The sequence below is a fragment of the Branchiostoma floridae genome, chromosome 13 (genome assembly GCF_000003815.2).
Source record: "Branchiostoma floridae strain S238N-H82 chromosome 13, Bfl_VNyyK, whole genome shotgun sequence".
Lineage (NCBI taxonomy): Eukaryota > Metazoa > Chordata > Leptocardii > Amphioxiformes > Branchiostomatidae > Branchiostoma > Branchiostoma floridae.
Window position 1 is genome coordinate 16425687 of NC_049991.1, and position 16038 is coordinate 16441724.

Below are 16038 nucleotides of genomic sequence, written 5' to 3' on the forward strand. Positions count from 1 at the left end.
TGCTCGTAAACCAAACATATCAAGCGTTCTAGTTGTACCGTGTATCACGTAGCCGACTGTAACACCATCCAAACATTATCTTACAACAGTTCAAGACCTTTCCATCACTGTTGGTGCATTTGAGCTCCCCCTCCCCACTCACGAACTAACTATCGCCAATGGCTGGTATCAATTTAGCAAAGACTGTTGGGTTTGCTTTTAAAAGAAACATGACTATAACAGCTTCTCTGTTCCTTGCCTCTTTGACACATGCTGAGAACAGGTTCTTACTGAGAAACAAAATCAAACCGCATTCGTCAGTCCATTTTTGCCGTGCATACCGGACATGTTTTAGTATATCGCGAGGAAGAGCTATGGCTGTCTGGTTAGGGTTTCTTTCCTTTGCTGCCATTCTGGCGTTGTCTCAAGCGGTCCTGTTGCCGCCGCATGTTAGGTTGTTGCCGTTACTGTTAGACCCATGTCAGCGGATGTATCTACTAGGCCGACACAGTGACGCGGTGGCCTGTCTACTGCGGTAAATCTGATCACCTTGCTACGTCCGCCTGTCCAGGCCTGGAGAACATTTTGCGTCACCGAGGGTTTCTAAGGGCAACCCATTTTGTTCGGAATTTTGACATCGCGTTAACTGGCACCATTTCTACGATTAATCAGATTGTTGTAATGAAATTTGCTACAAATTGAGACTCTTGCACTGAGACTGTCTCTCCAACCTATCATAGAATGGTCTACTGCAGTCTCCAATGCACGATGATGCTCGCCCTTGCACGATATTGAAAGTACCATTGATTCTAACCGACTGTCTTTCATATTACAGGTTCTATCCCGGGAATGTGGCCATTAACGTGTGCAGGACGTGTGGAGCGCACTTCTTTGTGGACACGTTGCTGGAGAAGCCGAAGAGATGCTGCGGAGAAGCTCCGATGAACCCGGACACCCAGGTCTGCTGCAGGGGCAAGGTCGTAGACGGGAAGTCATGTGATGGTAAGATTGTGATCTTCTCCTCTTCTTAATCATTCATGACCTGGTAAAAAGCTTGTACTCAGTGTGCATGTGCATATGTCCAATGGTTATACGGAGTTAGAATACAGTATTGAGAAATCCAAACAACAAGTGTATGGTTTTCAAGTAGATACTGTAACTAAAACATATTTGTGAACACCATTATATTCCTGGACCAATACAAAGTAAACAAAGAGGCTAAATACTCCTAGCCAAATCGCTTATTATCGTCTAACTTTTATTCGGGAAACAACTTTTTGTTGCAGTTGTGAGAGGTTGTGAATTTAACACCTTAGTGTTTTTGCTGAGGTCAGTGTGTTTTACCTTCGGGATGGTAGTGTTTTTATTCTTCGGGAAACAACTTTTTGCAACAGTTGTGTGAGGTTATGAAAACTTTTTTTTTGCTTATGTTAGTGTGTTTTATTTCCTTTGCTACATAATGTTGTTGTGTCGTTGGTAGCCGACCTAATGTACTAAAAGGCCAGGATTGAGCCTGAGGTATTGAGGAGGTCAGAGGGTTAGGTTCAGGATTACCCTTGGTATGAAATCTCGTCAAGCACCCTGATTACCATATTGACCTCACGCGTTCAGTCATATAGCCAGGAAGATCTAAGAAATACCTGGGTTATGCTACCATGCATTTCATCATCCCTGGACCGTCACTTGTCAGTCTACATCTTCATAAACTATTTACATGTTAAGTGCTAAAAAAGGAAGAGGCGAAAAAGGAAGAGGAAATTTCCTACATGCATGATGCTCATGGTCAGCCTGATGGGGCCAATGATGATCACCGTCCTTGTTTGCGCACCGGAATCGGTCTTCTTATTGTTTATTCCGTGCATTCCAATGCCGTAAGATCGAAATCCGTTAAAACACACACACACACACACAAATACCAGATTATGTCGCCCCTTAACATTGGTATGTCAGACTCATAGGTTTAACCAATTGCCAGGGATCCGCTCATCAGACAGGTTACTCAGCACAACGACCGGACCGGATCTGTCAGTGGTGCGGCTAGACGGATAGCTAGTTTACTTGACGTGAAGGTGCTTTTTGTCTTTCTTGTCAAGTGCAGGCGGGTTGTGAACTGACTGACAATCTGTCACATAGCCATCTTGACGACGGAGTATGAACAGCATTCTGTGACACCTGGCAGCTTAAGGCCATGAAAACATGGTACCAAGTCATGTGGCGGGATGGTGTCACTGCTTGGCACTCTCTTTGACAACTATCTGGCTTGCACTACTGAACAGATGGTACCACTCGAGAATTCAGTTCCCGTTTTAAAGCTGATATCAACGAGTTTCACTGAACACGTTTCTCGTCGTTATTACAGTTTCAGTACCATATTCCAAAAGCATGGCATGGAGGTGTTTCCTTACAAATACCAGATCGATGACGACTTTGAGCGTTTTGTTGGCAGCGTCTGCTCACAAATAAAGTTGTTTGCCGTCTTGTTGAGTACGTATCGCTTCTGGTGAAGGTCAGGGAGATTGTTGCCATGTTCATTGACTGTTTTGCCTGTCACGTTGGCCTGAGTGTCTAAACAGACAGCCCGTGTTGGCAGTATCACAGTTGTTTTGAGTACAGACAACTGGAACTCAACTTGAAAGAATGACCCTTCTCAGTTTCAGTGCCATTTCTTGGACGACTTCCAGTCGACTGTTTTACGTGAGGATTTGATGGTGTCTTTCATCACTTAGAACATGATGGATGTACGAGCGCTTGATTGGTTCCCGGCCTTCACCGACTGCAACGTCGGGGTGTTTCGCTGGAGGTCAGGAAAGGGTGGACAACTTAGGTTGACACGGAACAGCCCTATCGCCAATCAGCGATGTCACAATTAGACGTTTGCAAACAGCTAATCGTTTCAGAATTGAGTACGAAGAAATGTGTTTGTTTGTTTATTTAAATTATTGATAAGTTTTGGGCATGGTCAAATATTTCATTCCTTATATTTTATTCTATTGATTAGGGACCATGCTTCAGGCCGTCCGTTTTTTGTCATACCTGTCCTGTCTTATAGATGTTGAGACACGCCAGTTGCGACTGCCTGTGCCATGTCACCGTAACTTTCAACTATGGACTGACATCGCTATGTCCCTAAAACAATATGTGCGTTCGTTTTCATGATGTCAATCTCTGCTTTCTTGATGTTTCTTGATGTCTGCTATTTGCGTGTCGTCCATAGAATGGAAAGACTATGAATTATTGTGCATGTGCTTTTTCATTCATGCCAAAGCGTTTAGCACAAGATTCATGTATTTTGATTGAAAGGGTGGGATTTTTGGAATTCGTAGAATGATTTCAGCGAAATATTTTTGTCCTCCTACGCTCATCTCGGGGTGTACCCTCGCCCGTAATGTAAGTCCAGCTGGAAGCCATCGTTCCCATACCCTGTGAAGTTATACCTAAGCCAGGAGGTCGTTTCATTTTGTCGTTACATTTCACAGTTGTTGGCTCTTGTTACGGGAAATCATTAAAAACTATAAGACTTCATGGTTTGTCGATAAACAACTGGAACGTCACAACGTTTACGTGTGCCCGTTTCTCAGTAGCCCACTCAAGTACAAATGTATTCGTATCGTTTTGCACTTGGCCTTGACAGGATAGTCAACATAGACGTGTACATCGCGTTCTAGAGGCCTTAAGGATTACGTAGTACCGAAAAGGTCAAAGTTTCATAAACAAGCTTTCCTTCGCCAAAGTCATTTATCTGATGAACCGTTCTGTGTTGGAAGGCGTCCACAACCTTTCAATGGCTGTGTATGGTCTGTTTATTGCTTTCCGCACACATTTAATCATTTGAGCAAACAGTTGATAAAACATTGTGCACTGTGTATTTTTCTTTCCGTGCCCTTTTTAAGACGTGTTTCCTGTGAAGTTTTGGCTTCCATATGCCTCCAGTTTCAACAGCAACAGCCGCCGGCTTCCATCGGCGTGTTTTTTTGTGATGTCCCCTCTGCTCGTGATTTGTTTACGCTGCAAGGTAAACATGTCAGGCTTATCGAACTAACTGTTGGTCTCTTCATCACGTACAACATCGCAACCCCAGTCTGGGTCAAGATCAGACGATTGTCTTCAACAGTTGCGACCCTCAAGGTCCTTTGTTCGCCTCAGCAGCCGTCTTCCGTACGCCCACACGCGGGCAAGAAGTACTCTCCACTGACATGTTTTTGACAGGCAAAGCTTTGTTTGAGATCAGGAACTGCGACCTAATCATATTTGTTTGCATTCCTGGTGTTCTGTGACTTTTACATGGCTATCCCAGTGTGTCGCTAAGTGATTTTCAAGTATTTGGGAACCATGTAGTATCAGCGGAAATGTAGCGCTAAGTATCGCTTGGAAGAAAACGACTGAGTGAAAGTTGGCAGATACTGGATATACGACTGGCAATGGGTGCAGCACTAAGTAGAGAACAAACGTAGACATCGCATGTGTATTTGTATTTGGTGGATTGACTTGACTACAGCTGCATGATATGAATTGAGGCAGCAGAAGATGAACTTCAACATTTGCCCATCTCTGTTGAGTAAACTGACTGTAGAAGTTCATGTGATTGCCCGAAGTATTGTCACCCAATAAAGCATGTATCTTACAGAAGATGTCATTATGCTAGGCCGCTGAACCACAGAAACCTTTGAATCTGTGCCAGTGACAGGGCATACTGAGTGTACCATTCGTTGTAAATCCCCCCAATGTCTCCAATCAGGTCACTGTTTGCTATCTCAGTGCCATTCAAGTTTTTAGAAAGTCTATCCAGAAAAGAAACAAAAACGTGTGTCGACCTTTCTCTTTGATCTTCCAACGTTACAGGTACAATGGACGAATGCTGTTCTGTCTTTACCACAGTCTAGGACGAATTCAAACTTGTAGTGTTCAAGTTTTCTCACATTTCTGTCAGTGCTCTTTACCAGAGTCTGGGACAAATTTGTAGGATCTTGTAGTTTTCCAGTTTTCTCACATTTCTGTCAGTGGTCTTTACTAGAGTCTAGGACAAACTTGCAGTATTACAGTGTGCTCACATTTCTGTCAGTAGTTTTACCAGAGTCTAGGACAAACTTGCAGTGTTCAAATGTTACCACATTTCTATCAGTGCACGTGGTAAGTAACATCTTCTCTCTTCTCAGGTTCACTGCCGGACCTGGGTGCACAGTCCTCCGATCCGGCCATAGACACAGCTCTGCTGCCCAGTCTGACCGGAGACAGCTCGCAGCAACAGGTCGGTGTGACAACCTCTGACAAACCTCACATTGTTGAGTCTAGCCCTATCGACTGAGAGGAAGGGTTCTTCAACAGGCGTATATCTCGTTACGGTTGTTTTGTCTCTGTGTACTGTCGAGAGCACGTCTGAATATGAACATGACCTTTTGATGCAACTGACCGCTGATGGCTTTGATCAACATTTTAAACTTCTTTTACAAGAAACTAGAGTGAATCGTCTGAGTGAAAAAGTAAACTCCTTGTGTTAGTTTTAATCTCCTCTGTTTAAGAAGTGGCTGTATGTCCTGTAATAAAAATGTAACGGTAAATATCCCGACCTTGTCACCACAATGGCCTTGAAGCATACTCTTGCTATTCTTTTTCGAAACAGGTCTGCAATGTCCGTGGCATCGGTCTGCAGAACTACGACCCCAAAAGGGAGACGTGCTGTGGAGACAAACTGTTTGATGGCGCCGAAGACGATATTTATTGCCGAAGGTGAGATGCCTGATTTATTATTATAGAGCAAGCCACTTCGTCTTCTTCTTCTTCGAGATTTCATACAAGCTTGACGAAATTTCAGTTCATGACGAAACACTTGGTTCTCATCTTGTACAACCATCGTTTGTTCTGTGACCTCTGGTAGCCAGATGTAGAGAACATGACTAACGGTTGTGACGTGTGTTGTCCAGATGTCGTGACGTGTCGTTCGTGGAGCCGAAGAGCGGGACGGCGCGCCGTTGCTGTGGCAACACGCCCTTCAACCCAGAGTCCAACGCGTGCTGCGGGGCGGAGGTGTTCAACCCTCTGACGCAGGTGTGCTGCGATAACAGGGTGTATCCTGGGAAAACCTGTCCGGGCTTTGGTAAGTCTGGGGGAGGCGTCGCAACGTATAGGGCAAGGGGTCGGGTGGTACGACAGCCAAATAATAATGGTATAAAGGAGCCTGAAAAGGACAGTGTGTACATAAGGTGGTTACACAGAATCTTTTTTTGTACAAACAGTTATCTTTTATTAGCTAATGTCGTTTTGGATATAAATTCCTTGACTTCCATAAAGACTTAAGTGTAAGCCATTCATTTTGCATAGTTTCTTGGCAAGTGGTTGTTGCGATGCGATGGATACAACCTGTCAGGTAGAGTCATGTTGTAAGATATGGCGTGATCATGAGCGCCTCCTAGCGCTGTAAAGTGTACTGGCAGCATTCCAACTGACATCGACCTGTTGTTCTGTTGCCCAGCTGCTGCAGTTGGCCGTCTGGACACGGCAAGCTTCCAGAACCAGCCACTTGCCAACCGTCTGGGCGGTACGAAGGCTCAAGTGGGGATGTGCAAGGTCAACAACATTAACGTGGCGTTCGACGAGAATAGGCAGCTGTGCTGTGAGAACCAACTGTTCGATGGAGCCACCAGACGCACACATAACTGCAGGTTAGTTCAGTGGGCCTTTTACAGAGGGGAAACCACCGAGAGACCATGAAGGGCCAAAGATTGACAGACCTGGCGGTCTTGTGATGATCTTTCAATGATTGTAGATGCCTTTCGATGGTCTTTATGATCTTTCCAAGATGTTTCGACGATCTCCAGTGATTCTCCAAAGATCTTTCGACCAAGATCCAATGTTGTCCAAAGGTTTTTCGACTACAGTATCTCCAATGTTTTCCAAAAGTCTTCCAATGGTCTTTCAATGCTTTCCAATGTCTTTCAATGACTGTTCAATGCTGACGCGGATAACTCCGCCATGTAGAGATGAGTTTTAAACAAGTTGTTGGCACAGGTGGTACTGTTGTTCCCAGTACTGTTTGTTTCACGCAAACCTTCGCGATCGACAACCATAACAGAACCACATCCTGTATCAAGTAAGAGTCGCCTTGTTGATACAAATTAGGTTCTCCATATACAACATACACAACGAAAAGCTAACAGCTGTGTGCCCAATGCAGCATTTGCCAAGTTCGGAACACCGTGAAAAGAATGCGTTGTGCTCTAATTTACAACCTGGCAAAGTCTCAACACTTTTGGGCTTTGAATAAAGAGACTCTTTTTACACAACCGTTGGTTTATTTTTACCGACGTTTCGGTGACCGTCTGTCACCTTCTTCAGGGCAATTCTGACGGGTTCACATTAACGTCGCCACATTATCAAACGTCGGTAAGAATAAACCAATGGTTGTGTGAAAAGAGTCTCTTTGTTTAGAGACTTACCAACCTGATGAAACTATTCACGGACCTCTGTGTTTTTCTAGGACATGCGGCGGGATCCCATTCGTGGAGATCATTAATGCGTGATACAAATAAGGTTCGCCATATACAACGTACACAACATACACAATAGTTCGGAAGACCGTGACAAAGAATGTGTTGTGCTCTAATGTTCAACCTGGCAAAGTCTCAACACTTCAAAATGTGTTTTCTCCAGGACATGTGGCGGGATCCCCTTCGTGGAGATCATTAACGCCGACCCCGCCCAGCGGTGCTGCGGAGCCGCGCCCTTTAACCCCGACACGCACACCTGCTGTGACGAGGACAGGGTGGTGCCGGGACAGGACTGCTACCAGGCTGGTGAGGATTCGTTTGTTGAGTAAAATAGAAGAAATGATAATCTTAAAAATTTGTACTGTCACTTAATATACTATCATTGTCAATCTATGTATTATATTACATACAGATACACATATATGAGCACTGGTCACATGTGAACAATCGTATACAAATATGTAAGCACAGGTCACATGTTAACAATCGTATACATATACATACATACATATAAGCATTGGTCATATGTTAAAAAACATATGCATAAACTTCTAAACAAAAGAATTGGCAGACAACGATAACCGACAAATGTTAGAACTACTAAATGCGTGTGTTGCACTGTCCACTAGTTGATCAGCCGAACGTGGGAGTCCTCCAGCCACCAGGCGGCAGTGTGGGCGGTACCAAGGCGGAGGTAGGGATGTGTAAGGTCGGCAACATCAACGTGGCGTATGACGAGAACAGACAACTGTGCTGTGAGAACCAGCTCTTCGATAACGCCAACCGCAGGACACATCAGTGCAGGTGGGTTTAAGATCTGCTGCCAATAGTAAACATAGTTTCTTAGGTATAGACCTTATTTCCCCTCTCTGCTTTCATCAGGGCAAAGGTATCTTAATCCTCGTCGTATTTGTATTGTGACTCAGTCCAGGTCGTGATAATCACATGACAATGCAACGAGGATTTAAGTCTCTTTACCCTGACGAAGACAACAGGGCGGCTTCCGAAACGTCGATACAGAAAGAAAAGGTTGTGAATCTAAGAAAACTATGTTGATTCAATTTAATAACCTGCAGAGCTATTTTCGGATGTTGTCAACCCTATTCAACGCAATTGGTTCAAAACCATGTGACCGGAAAGGCGATGTAAACAATTAGGCTTTGTTAAGTTTTGCACTGACGAAATTGTAAGTAAGTGAGGGAGTTTTATAACATTTTGTGTTTATGTGATGTCAATGTTGTTGAATGCATGCGTTGCGTCATTAATTCTCGACCAAGTCTTGACTGGTGGTCTGATCTTTTACGGATCAAAGTCAGAAATGCCATAGACAGCACAAAAAGGGGGCAAGGAATTGTCCATATTTCATGTCGGTCTTGATCCATCGTTTCCAACAGAACATGTGCAGGAATCCCCTTCGTGGAGCCCATCGGGATAGACCCCCATAAGAGATGCTGCGGCGCGACCCCGTTCAGCCCCGCCACACAGACCTGCTGCGACGGAGGACAGGTCGTCTTCGGGCAGGATTGCTTCGCAGGCTTGCGAGAAGGTATACTGTCACTTCGGGTACTTCGTAAGGATACCATGTTTTTTCATGTTATAGCCGATGATTACTGTTCAGCACCAAGGACAGGTATCCTACTAGTAGTAGGTAAATCATAAATCTTTATGATGCCCAAAGTTACTAGTTCTCAGAACATTTACACCGTAGCTTGTGGAATGACTTGACTTATATATGTAGGCTGTTCAGCACCAAGGACAGACATGTACCGTAGGCAGATCTCGAAATACCTAACGTTCCTTTGTCTTGACTAAACAATGTGCTTCCCTTTCGCTACCAAAAATGAGGATTATGTGTAGTCCTACGGATGGTAGTTCAGCACTAAGGACAGGCCTTCATAGATAGTAACTGAGGGGATGCTAAAAAAGATGAAAAGTTCGTAATGTTTGCAAACTTTCACCGTTGCTCGTATAAAGAAGTTTCTGAGTTGTATTGAGTGTTGTGGATGGTTTTCTCGTAGAAGAATGTTTCTGAGTGGTATTGAGTGTTGTGGATGGTTTTCTCGTAGAAGAATGTTTCTGAGTGGTATTGAGTGTTGTGGATGGTTTCCAACCACCAAAAAATACCAAAAGTTTGATCGTGCAAACTTTCACCATGGCTCGTAGAAAAAACGTTTCTGAGTGATGTTGAGTGTCGTGGATGGTTTTCTCGTAGAAAAATGTTTCTGAGGGGTATTGACTGTTGTGGATGGTTTCCAGCCACCGGATCCGTGTATGTTGCTGACGTGAACCAGTTAGGAGGCACCAAGGCGAAGGTGGGCATGTGTAAGGTGGCGAACATCAATGTTGCCTACGACCCGAGGAGACAGATCTGCTGCGAGAACCGCATCTTCGACGGACCTGAAGAACAGACGGACTGCAGGTACGTGTCTCGTGAAGGCCTGACCAAAAACTTGCATTACTTATATGCTTAAGCAGCTACGGGCATATTTCTACGTTCTATCTATACAAATATTCAACGATACCTATGTGCCAAGAGCCACTCATCGTATTTAATGATTGATTTTGCAATCTAGAGTTGGTATTACTGAACTATCTTTTATTGAAAGAAATACATGAATTAATACAAATAAAGGCACAAAGACGAAGTGACGGTGGGCTTAAATTCATCATTTCAACATACTTAACTATTTGTCATGGATGAAACGTAATATATCTTAAGTTGAAATGCTTTATGCATAACTACGACAGTCTTTTGACACCCCTGGTGCAGTAGCATTTCTATGTATTAACTCGGTCTTACCTATCTAGAACTTGTGGCGGGGAACCGTTCGTGGAGCCGAGGGGAACAGACCCGGCCAGTCGCTGCTGCGGTATCCAGCAGTACCGTCCGAACGAACAGGTCTGCTGCCAGGGCCAGCTCCTGCCCTTCGGGACAGAGTGTTTCGGTGGCCTGTCGGGAGGTGGTAGCCAGTTCGGATTCGGTGAGTAGTTCCTTTGAATGCGAGTCAGTCTACTACTGATATAGAGGATAGAGGTCCACGACCATAAATAGTGCCACTTGTCAAAAGTCAATTTGCAGTGATGTGTTGATCCCTATCAATATACTGTTTATACTGTTACATTAGATTAGATTAGTTGTTAGATATTTGCAATAGTATATAGTTCAACTCCCATGTATATTCAGATTGCCATACATTGTACCTGTTACAATTGTCGCGCAATAAAGTTCTATTCTATATACTCCAAACCTCCCAAGTCTTTAATTATGTGAAATCTTTTCACTTTATCATTGCCTCCGAATCAAATATAATGGTGTAAGATATCTAAGTACATTAGGCCTGATCACTTATTTCAACACAATGTTGCAGTATCCGGTCAGGACCCCACCTCTATTAACACCGGAGTTGCCCAGCCGCCCTTCCTCCCGAGCGGCCCCAACTTTTTCCAGCCTGCGCGACCTGTCCAGCCCGACCACCCCCTCTTCGGGCAGTTCGGAGGGACCAAGGCTGACGTGGGGATGTGTCGGATCCAGCTGGGCGGAGGGAACGCTGTGAACATTCGCTACGATCCGACCAGACAAATCTGCTGTGAGAGTCAGGTACATCATTTTTTTTCTATTCGCATACATTTAACGAGCATAGGACAGAAAGCTCAGTAATGAGCTTATAGACGTCTTCTGCTCAAGATACATAAAATGACAATCAAAGTTAACAAAATTAAGAATACAACAAAACATATAACTCAGTATGACATAAACATAAACTAAGTCACTTCGCAACGTAACAATGACGAGAATATAAACAGAGTCAAATAATAATTGTGAAGGTTACATAATAGTCAATTTACAACAAAAACGAACTGGAGTACATATAAGGCTGGCTAACCAATCTAAATTAATCTAATTGAATCTTCCGGTCTTTGAAATGAAATTGAAACAAAAAGGTACATCATTTCAGTCATCCGCTATCTTTCGTCCAGTCACTGGCAAAAAATGAACGATACTAGTATGTGAAACGTCTAGCGGTCTACGAAACGTATCGAGTTGCTTGAGTAACTTTGTATTGTGCCCTTCAGAGGAGGATTCTGGAACAATACAGAGATAGCTGACTCAGTAACGATGTTATTTCATCGACCAATTACCGTTAAGAATCCAGCGCAATGCCACATGTTCTCACGAAATATCATTTAATACCACTTATCTCTAATGAAGGCTAGTTGTTTGTGGTAATAGTTTTGGGTAAGAAGAACACATAATACGTGTTGATGGAAAGAAGAGAAATATTTCCTGGTTCTTTTAAACAATTTGCCGATGTGTCTGATTAATCGTCTAACGTTTATTGTTGATACTTCCCCTTCAGATATTTGAGGGCACCATGGACACAGTAAACTGCAGAACGTGCGGCACTACGCCATTCGTGGAGCCGGTGGGTATAGACCCGGCCAAGCGGTGCTGTGGGCAGGTCCCCTTCAACCCCACCACTCACGTGTGCTGCGATGGCTCGGTGGTGCCGGGACAGCAGTGTTACGGCGGACTGGAGGAAGGTATGCGGGTGTAATTCATTTCTTAGAAAATGTGACATTACATAGACTTTCTCGCAGCATTTCCGATGCTTGTATTGGAGTCTACAGGTAGGGACAGACAAATACACAGGAATGGTAATATAACGTTACACATCAATTAAACATCTTGTAATGTGGTACTATTCCACTCGACAGCAAAAATGCAAAGTATAGTTGTGTTTTGTAAGAGAACATTTTTCCATTTCTTTCTTTCGTAACACAACGACATTGAAAGATATAAAATGTTATCTGCAATCTGGCTTTTCATTGCTCAAGTTTACTGTACAGGTTTTGTAAACAAACAGACGTTTTAGCTAGCATCTGCTGTCTTTCGTTAGTCGTCTGGTATTTTTCGTCAGTTACTGACGAAAAATAGCGGAAGCTACCTGAAACGTCTGACCATTCACATTCTGACCTGTCCAGCTGCTTGAGTAACTTTTATATGGAGTACCTTTTTACGTGCCTGTCTCACCTTTATCGACTTATCTTTCGTCACTCCGTTCCCTCCCAGCTACCGGTACGACCGACATCATCCCCGGGCCGCAGATCCCGACCACCCAGCAGGGTAACAAGGCTCAGACGGAGGGGTGCCGAGTCCGGGGGGTGGGGGATCTCCGCTATGATCCCAACACGCACATCTGCTGTGGAGACCAGATCATGAGAGGCCCGACAAGCAGCTCTATATGTATGAGGTACGGAAGACATTAGATGTTTTTATATAAACAAAAATACAGACTGAGAGACTACCTGTCCTATAACACGTGTTACAATGGACCTGCACCGATGATACCTATGATAAAGTGTGTAAAGCAGTATGCTTAAGATTTGACTTAAGTACTTTCTCAACTAGATTTACTTGTCCATGCATCGGGCACTGCTGTAAATTTGTACGACAACCTGGATTCTTTTTGTTATCAGCTGATCAGATACGCGATTTACTTGGTTGTGGTGGTTAGAGTAAAATAAACAAAATAACAGAAAGCTCATTCAACGAAACCTTCTCAATGTTAACTTCGTTTGAAGAGTGTTCAACAAATTTTACCTTGTATGTGTTTCATAGTTTATACCTCTTATTTACCACAGGTGTGGCAACACGATCTTTGTCCAGCCCATGGGGATCACAGCTGACCGCTGCTGCGCGGGAGAACCCTTCAACCCTGACTCGGAAAGCTGCTGCGATGGAGTGGTCTTCCAGGGACTACGCTGTCCACAAGCAGGTAATAAAAATAGTCCATAGACTTAATAACGTAACGGAACCAAAACATTTCCTTTGTTTTTGATTGCAACAGCTTCAAAGTGCTACCAACGGAGCCTAGTCGTCCCAGCCGTATGAAATTTACAGGCTCTTTCAAAAGATGGATGGAGCTTTGTGTACCTTGCTTGTTTGACTATTCGGGCTCTTGTCTCCTTGGGGACACTGTGCCTTCTTTCCTGTTGACCTATAACGGCCTTTGTTGAAGTGTTCTCTCGTCGTCTCCCCAGCTACTGGTCAGAGCACTGCCGCCATAAGCTCCACTTTCAAAATATAGAATGTACCTTCTTCAATTATGAATACTTTGGTACTTGGCTCCTGGGGATTCCGTGTCTTCTTTTTAATTGACCTATAACGGCCTTTGTTGAAGTGTTCTCTCGTCCTTTCCCCAGCTACTGGTCAGAGCACCGCCGCCATCAGCCCCACTTTCAAAATATAGATGTACCTTCTTCAATTATGAATACTCTTGTCTCCTGTGGATTACGAGTCGTGTTCTCTCGTTTTCTCCCTAGCTACTGGCCAGAGCACGGCCGCCATCGGTCCATCCATCGGGCTGAAGGCGGAGGTGGGGTACTGCCAGGTGGACGGCCGCAGCCAGCCCTTCGACCCGAGCCGGAAGATCTGCTGCGGGAACCAGCTGTACGATGGCACCGTCAACACGCTCAACTGCCGCGTCTGCGGGACAGAGTTTTTCGTCGAGTCACCCAACGAGGTAAGAAAGCACGAAACTATATCCCCACGCACATTTCTACATGTCTAAAACCTTGCATTCTGGACAGAGTGGTAAGGAAACCTTTCAGGAGAACAGTAACAATTTGACCTAATCATAAAAATATGAAGGAACTGAACATCACATAAACATAATATGCAAGCTTACTGGAGTCTCGCCACTACATGTTGTATGCTATTACCCTCCACTTGTGCAGACATCGTAATTTCATGTTGGATACCGATTCTTCATAGAAATTCTGCTTTCTTTTATATTACCGGCCGCTTTACTATCAATACTATGTACCCGTAAGTATATGATCTCTAGACAGCCGTTTTACGTTGCACAATGTTAAAATCTTGACCAGGTTGCTGCCAGGTGCTGTGGACCGCAGAGATTTAACCCTGAAACTCAAGTGTGCTGTGACGGCGTCGTCACAGGAGGGCGGACATGTCCCAACGTTGTCGGTAAGAGTCTTTGCCAGCTATCATTCATTGTTATAATTAGCATTCGGTATGTTCGACAGTTTCAACATTATCAATGTCAGGAATAAGAAGAAAGACGTCAGGCTGTTTTACAACAAAGTAGTCCTTTAAGGAATGGTCAAGAGATGAGGTAATGGGCCAGACGACACACAGACGATATGCACTGATTTGGTTGTAGTTTGAAGAGTTGCGGTTTGTAGTTTAAAGTACAGTTCTTAGGTGTTGGTGTTAACTGTCGACGTGTTCTCCAGGTCCCGACTTTGCCTCCCTGGACCAGTCAGCCATCGTCGGCCTGTGTGACGTGAACGGCTACCCGCAGAGCTACAACCCGTCCACCCACATCTGCTGCAGGGACGGCATCCACGAGGGCCCGACCCGCGACTCCATCTGCCGGACCTGCGGCAGCACCACCTTCGTGCAGCGCAGAGGCGTGCCCATGATGTGTTGCGGGAACTCTCCGTACGACCCGCGCTCCACCACCTGCTGCAATGGGAGAGTTCAGCAAGGATCTAGCTGCAAACACAGCCAAGGTATAACTTTTATAAGTCAACATACAACGAGAGGAAAGCTATTGATGAAAAATGGTTCTGTAAATGATGAAAACTGCTACTATGTTCTTATCTCTTTGTGGATCTTTGGGGACAAAATCGTAACGATTTCTGACCGAAGCTGCGCTCAGATATTGGGCCGATTTAGGAACCGTCATGATTTCCCCACCGACGATTTGCTTGGCGATTATCTCTATCTGTTATTCTGTTTTACCCATACCTTTGCAGTCTCTACTTAACAACAGCCATGTAGAGGAAGAACTATGCAAGTCATAACGTATTGTTGCCATCACCACAGGAGGATCCCCATTCGACGTGAACGTTGGGACGGCCCAGTACGTCAATCCCGGAGACACGGTGACGCTGACGTGCACGTACTCTCCTGCGTCACGACAGGCTGACGCCATCACCTGGTCCAAGGGGAACAACCGCAAGTCTGACGCAGTCTTACACAGCGTGTACGGACCGAGAGGGTACGGAGACTTCGCCGGGCGCGTCTCCCTGATAGACCAGGCGTCTCTGTCGATCAAGGACGTCCGCCCGGAGGATACAGGGAAGTACACGTGTGCTGTCCAGATCGGGAAGTCACGAGTGTCCGGCAGCCTGCAACTATTCGTGTCCAGTCAACGTGAGTAGCTATGATTTTCCAGAACTTTTTTAAGTGGACATCAAAACTTTTTAAAAGAGTTTTATTCGCAAATTTTTGCCCAAGGGCTAATTACAGCACGATACAGAGTATAGAAGAAGTATACTGAAAATGCTAGACGATAAATGATACGTGAAACAAGGTACTATTTTGATAAGAACTAATACTAAACGTTTGGTTTGATTGGTTGGGTTGGCTTCGGATTCATATTTAGCAACAGCGTACATCACACAAGAGAGCCTGCAGACGAGGACAACCTTCCTACTGATCTTCGCATGCGAAGAAACAGCCATCATATTAGAGATATATTTTGTAATGGGATTGACATGTCAAAACGTTAACGTAACAGTTTTGAATGATTTTTCATGTTGTCAACTA

At 44.5% G+C, this 16038-nt stretch overlaps 1 protein-coding gene across 7 annotated transcripts in view; it reads left to right on the top strand.

The window, feature by feature from the left end:
• The window catches only part of LOC118428459, a 51760-nt gene that overhangs the window by 19403 nt on the left and 16319 nt on the right, over positions 1–16038 (top strand). For 6 of the 7 annotated variants that reach the window (XM_035838531.1, XM_035838529.1, XM_035838534.1 and 3 more), the window contains 18 exons: positions 815–981; positions 5133–5224; positions 5597–5703; positions 5898–6070; positions 6446–6635; positions 7624–7766; positions 8090–8264; positions 8855–9006; positions 9717–9879; positions 10269–10441; positions 10829–11058; positions 11819–12002; positions 12532–12712; positions 13104–13237; positions 13785–13984; positions 14349–14448; positions 14718–14996; positions 15313–15642. In XM_035838531.1, the coding sequence (XP_035694424.1) occupies positions 815–981; positions 5133–5224; positions 5597–5703; positions 5898–6070; positions 6446–6635; positions 7624–7766; positions 8090–8264; positions 8855–9006; positions 9717–9879; positions 10269–10441; positions 10829–11058; positions 11819–12002; positions 12532–12712; positions 13104–13237; positions 13785–13984; positions 14349–14448; positions 14718–14996; positions 15313–15642 (3173 nt within the window). Of the gene's footprint in view, positions 1–814; positions 982–5132; positions 5225–5596; positions 5704–5897; positions 6071–6445; positions 6636–7450; positions 7466–7623; positions 7767–8089; positions 8265–8854; positions 9007–9716; positions 9880–10268; positions 10442–10828; positions 11059–11818; positions 12003–12531; positions 12713–13103; positions 13238–13784; positions 13985–14348; positions 14449–14717; positions 14997–15312; positions 15643–16038 lie in introns of all 7 variants that reach the window. The other variant, XM_035838528.1, reaches the window with a different exon arrangement.